The 6,272-nt window shown below is 44.2% G+C and overlaps 1 protein-coding gene across 1 annotated transcript in view; it reads right to left on the bottom strand.

Annotated features, from left to right (window-relative positions):
* The window catches only part of itga10 (integrin, alpha 10), a gene marked incomplete at its 5' end in the record, with an annotated part of 37,910 nt that extends 32,220 nt beyond the window's left edge, over positions 1 to 5,690 (bottom strand). Inside the window, one exon of the mRNA XM_080857461.1 lies at positions 5,639 to 5,690. Within this exon, the coding sequence (XP_080713587.1) occupies positions 5,639 to 5,690 (52 nt within the window). The remainder of the gene's footprint in view (positions 1 to 5,638) is intronic.
* Positions 5,691 to 6,272: the final 582 nt, after the last annotated feature.

Raw genomic sequence — 6,272 nt, forward strand, 5'->3', positions numbered from 1 at the left:
GATCCCGAACCTGGATCCCATTAGGAACCATCAGGAAAGACAGAACATGGCTCATTTCTACAAAAACACTCTTGATCCTTGTATGCCATAGTGTTTTATTCCTTTTGTGCTAAACAGACTGGGCTTTTCCTACAACCTCCTCCCTGTTTTCCCATCCATGCAGAGGTTTGGGGCCGTATTCACAAAGCCTTTTATCTTACCACTAGGAGTGCTCCTAACTCGCGCTAAAACCTTTTACGTAGGAGTAATTTCTTAAAAGTGATTCACAACGGCTCTGAGACCTACTCATACTAAGGATAATACCAACTCCTAAGCTTAAGATAAAAACTCCGTTGCTATGGATGACGTCCATTCTCATGCACGAGTTTAGAAGCGGTGAGGACGGTGATTGGTTGTTGACAGGCTCTCTCATTAAAAACTCATTCGTGACGTCTCTCTAACAATCCCACTATATCGACTGAAAATAAGAGAATAACCTAGGCTTCAAATTAAGTCATATTAAATAGTTATGGACAGTGCAGTTAGCAGAATGCACACGCATGATGACAAGTTTGTGCATCCAACGGGAATGACACTTAGCACGTTAAGAGAAATATAAAGCGATCAATATAAAATATGGCAATTGCATGTAATCAAGGCAGTAATAATTAAAGCACCCAGCAAACTGTTAGGATATTATATTTCCAGCCCTTGACCACTTCAAATATCAGCACATACGGCCCTTCAAGCCCTCCAATCTTAATTGATCAAAGCGAAACGAACGTGAACCGTAGCCTAGGCGAAAGCCTACTGGTCCCAATAGCCACTGTCACCCCAGCGGCATCCAGCTGGTAGGCCTAAGTTCTCAAAAACCTGCGACCGCTCTCCGTTGAAATGCACCAGTCATCGGTACATCCAGGCCACGGTGGACGAATTATTGTAATGTGTGTCCCGTCACTGGACATTCCTGCGATCGCCATGGAATTTACTTTGACATTGTGTAATAGGCGATTGTCTGGATAAACTGTTGGATGATGTGGGGTCTACAGTGCGTTGATAGTTTGATGAATTAAACGGCTGACTGATGATTCCCAGTGTCGTCAGTTGCGTTTTCCTCGAAGCCAAACAAAAATCTTTATGTTTCCAAACATTTCACTTCGGGACACATCGTTGTTTACAGGCGTCATTGCATCCTGCGCTAATTCTACGACAATATTAATACCTTCACGGTTTAAACAATGTCTTTTATCAATTCCAAGTCGGCTGCAGCCATCTTACGATTTTTTGTGAATAGGTCTTAGTGATTTAGGAGTCCTCATGAGGAGTTTTAAGCTGTCCTAGACTTAGGTGCTACTTTTAGGGATAAAATATTTTGTGAATTGCTCTTAGTAAAAAAAATTAGGAGTCCTACATTTAAGACTGACACGCCCATTATTTTTAGGAGTTTCTCCTAAATTCGCCACTTATGACCTACTTTTAGCCCTAAGATTCTTTGTGAATACGGCCCTTGATCTACAGAGATAATTAGGGTTTGTTTTGGGGTCGATGTGCGATATGTAGTGTTGGAAGAAAACCTGTGGTTCTTTTGAATTTCCTTTTTCGGGAATGGAAGGAATATAGCATAACAAAGGAAAACCAGATAAAACCTTTGTACAGTAAGCTTACAACAGGCTGAACGACCACCTGATAACTGAAAGCTTTCAGACCATTCAGATTGCATTGGGTACTACTTACTGAGACAGGGGCTGTTCTGAATGTTTCATATGCAGAAGCTTCTTGACACTTTGTTCTTGAGTGTGATATGTTGATAGAGAGCATTTGAATATTTCCTGCTCTCTCTCTATCTCTCTCTCTCTCTCAATTCAAAGGCTTTATTGGCATGACTGCATACAATACAACGTTGCCAAAGCATGTTACATAGAATGTACAATCACAATTAATACAAATAAATAATAAGAATTTAAAAAAAAGTCAGAGATAGTAACAATGTTGTATATAAACATATAGCAGGTTAATTGTCAATTATTAAAACATTTAATATTGGTTATGTGGGACAGGGGGTTCACATTACTGTGGAGCTCATGACAGGCTGAAACATATTCTATTTCTCTCTCTCTCTCTCTCTCTCTCTCTCTCTCTCGCTCTCTCTCTCTCTCTCTCTCTCTCTTTTTGTCCCTCTCTGCTTTAAATCTCATTGGAGTTTATGGCTCCAGCCTCAGATAGAGCCTCCAGGGATTCGCCATGGTAACTCTAAACATTTGTACCATTCAGTGGTGACTGCAAAGTGTAGGTTCCCTTCCATACACACACACACACACACACACACAAAAAGAGAGAGAGAGAAAGTGACACACAAACACACCCTCTAGCTCTCTTTCATACAAACACACAAAGACACACACATACACAAACACAAACACAGTGAGTTGGATTTGTGTCTCTCTCGCTTTGGCTCTGAACCACAAGAGTGAGCTCCAGCATATCCCAGCATTCCCCACGTGGTATTTTGCCCCACATGGGATGCGTTAGACGGGGACACTGCCCCATCCCCCCCGCCATCCCCCCCCCCCCCCGATGACGAAACACTAACTGTAGCAGGGTACAGAGCACAGTCTCAATGAGCCACAGTGCTTTTCCTATTCAGATCTGCCTTCTGCTATGCACGTGTGTGTGTGTGTGTGTGTGTGTGTGTGTGTGTGTGTGGGTGTGTGAGTGTGTGTGTGTGTGTGTGTGTGTGTGTGTGTGTATGTGGGTGTGTGAGTGTGTGTGTGTGTGTGTGTGTGTGTGTGTGTGTGTGTGTGTGTGTGTTTTTTCTGTGTGACTGTGTGTGACTGTGTGTGTTAGAATCAGGTTTATAGGATTTCTATCCACTGTCCATTAGACCTGTCCTACAGTGTAATGGTAAAATGATTTTTCATGAGAATCACTTCCTCTCATGTATCAAAGCACTGTCTCACTCCCTCTCTCTCACTGTGTCTCACTCCCTCTCACTCCCTCTCTCTCTCACTGTGGGCTCATCTCTGTGTCTCACTCTCTCTCTCTCACTGTGGGCTTATCTCTGTGTCTCACTCTCTCTCTCTCACTGTGGGCTCATATCTGTGTCTCACCCCCTCTCTCTCACTGTGGGCTCATATCTGTGTCTCACCCCCTCTCTCTCACTGTGGGCTCAGCCCCACTCGATCCTTCCCTTCCTGTAATCCTACCTGCTGAATGCTACATTCCTCTATTCGCTGCTTCCACATCTAAATTAAATTCAAAGGATTCAATCAAAAACAACACACACACACACACACACACACACACACACACCACACACACACCGCACACACGCACACACACACACACACACATACACACACACACACACACACACACACACACACACACACACACACACACACACACACACACACACACCTCTCTCACACACTCACACACACACACACACACACACACACACACACACACCACATACACACACACACACACACACACACTCACACTCACACACACACACACGCACACTCTCCTGAGTACTCCTATTTCTATTTGTTTCTGGATCTTGGTGGAATGAGAAAGGGAGAAACATAGAGAGAGAGAGAGAGAGGGAGAGGGAGAGAGAAAGAGAGAGGAAGGGGGAGTGAGAGAGGGAGAGTGAAAGGGGGGGGGGGGGTGAGAGGGAGTGAGAGGTCTGTGTTCTTCATTTGACTGAAGCACAACAGAGCATGAGTGCATGGAGTGCATCAGAGGAGCACCTGCTGAAACCATCAGCATAAACAACTACACCTACAGACTGACCCAACACACACACACACACACACACACACACACACACACACACACACACACACACACACACACACACACACACACACACACACACACACACACACACACACACACACACACACAACCTACAGTATATACTGACCATAGACACACACACTCAAAAACTGTGTTTACATACTGAACACACACTCCAAAACTACACTTACAGACTGACCCGACACACCCCCCCCCCCCACACACACACACACACACACACACGCACACAAACACCCCCACACACACGCACATCACCTATATACTGACATACTCAAAAACTGTGTCTACACACTGACCACACACACTCCAAAACTTCACCTACAACCTCTCGAGACAGATATCCATAGGCAAGTGTAAGCACACACACACCGGCACACCCATAAACAAGTGTAAGCACACATGTTCACTCTGACAGCCAAACTAATATACCTGCTAAACTGCACTAACAAACACGCCAGACAAACACACACACACACACACACACACACACACACACACACACACACACACACACACACACACTAAGACACACACAAAGACACACACAGACAAAGACACACACACACAAAGCCACACACACACACAGACACACATACACATGCAGACATACACACACGACACACCCATCATAAATATAAACAGCCAATGTACAGTGACCACAGCCCCCACCACATGTTCATTCTCCTGTAACTTTTTACACTCAATGTGATTTTTAATCCCAACATTGACATCTAAAACATCAACACCAAGGGGTTTGCTGCTTATATATTGTGGTATAGCATATAACTTTTTTTTTAAACACACACAATCACACACACTCACACAGAAGGCACAGAGCCAATCTGCATGCATGACCTGTAGGAGTAATGCATTGAGGAAGACAAATGACAGGGAGAACAGATGCCTGGGACCCTAATGACTTTTCAGGGTCTTGTAACAGCGTGAAGGGGCTTCGCAAACAATGTTAGCCACAGCGCAACCTGGACAAGGTTTTCCGTTCGCAGAAAGAATTCTGCTATGTTTTCAGCTATATTTTAGATTTCAGTTTTAAATTTGTTTGTGTCTCTGTCTGTTAGAGCGCTTTGTTTGCTTTGCGTCTCACTTTCAACTAGGCCTACTGGATTAGGGTCGTTAACGCCTAAATATTATGCGGAGGCTAAACCGAACAACCCGTGGCTGAACCCGCGGCTGAACGGTGGCGGAACGAACCCAATTACAACCCATGCTTGTGAAAAGGAAATAGTCTTCGGCGGAAATTCGGAAATTTTCTACGCCAAAATCAAAAGTCGAGAAAATAAAGGCATTTAAGCTGCCTAGGTATTTTCCGTTATTTTATAGCGTCGGCTGATTAAACAACTCCAAGGGCTTTGGGACATGTGGGGTGGTTTACCGTTAAGTTACTGTGGTTTGCTGGAGAATCATGACGTCAATGCGCCAGGTGACACCTGAGGACACGCACTCGCCAAATAGACAGTTCTAAAAGACTTACCAAGCACCGGATTTCTTCCTAGCTGCAGTCAACAGTAAAAACAATATACACCCTCAAGAAAATGACCCGAGTTTGCCTCACTGTCCTCAAGTTCATCTAGCGCAGCAAGACAAGTAATGGATAGTAACCTGAGTCCTGAGCTCCTGTGACATTACATCTGAGATTCTTATGAATGGGTCAATTCATATGTGGCAGGCGTTAGCCTAGGAGGCAATACGTTTTATATATGCTCTACGGAACTATGGAGCCCAGCTCTCATTTGGTAATCCCCACCACTTATACTTTAGACTTAAACATAAACATAAATAAAGGCATGGGTAAAGGAGAAAAACAAAGTATTCCTACCTTTGAGAAGCATTATACAGCTCAGTAGTAGCAGGTATTTGCGTAACTCCATTTGTTTGGTATTTGATGTTATCTATCCTTGAAGGTTGCTTGAGTTTCTTTGCATCCAGTCGGAGTCCTGGGAGTTCGTTTAAAAGCCGTACATCTGTACAAGTTTGTGCGCACACGCGCCCTTTTTAACTGTGCGTGTTCCCTCTACCTGCGTTACGGTTCCGTTCTTGTGGCATTACGCGCGCAAAGTTCAGTGGTCTGGTGCAAGCAGCAGTGCTTTACATTGCGGGTACGTAAATAGATGCTTGATAAATATCGTAAAAAGACCACTGCATTGCAACTTTACTTTTTTAGTTTTCTCCTCGAAAACAGAAATCTTTACCGCCCAGTTTAATTCCAAAGCTGGCGAATGTTTGTGTCCCTTAGCGCCTGGCCATCACAACAGCGTAAAGGGCGCACTCTGAAGACCTGAAAATCTCCCAGCGAAAACGTCTGTGCAGAATATCTCAGCCTGGTCAGCGCGTCTCCCCCGCGTATCAATATACAGCCAGACTCATGATTCCATAAGTTATCTCTGTACCACTTCAACTACAAGGTTTTTGAGGTAAAAATAAATCGTTGGTGATTCCGTATTTCCTCTCAA

The sequence above is a fragment of the Sprattus sprattus genome (assembly GCF_963457725.1).
Source record: "Sprattus sprattus genome assembly, chromosome: 19".
In the NCBI taxonomy this organism is placed as follows: domain Eukaryota; kingdom Metazoa; phylum Chordata; class Actinopteri; order Clupeiformes; family Clupeidae; genus Sprattus; species Sprattus sprattus.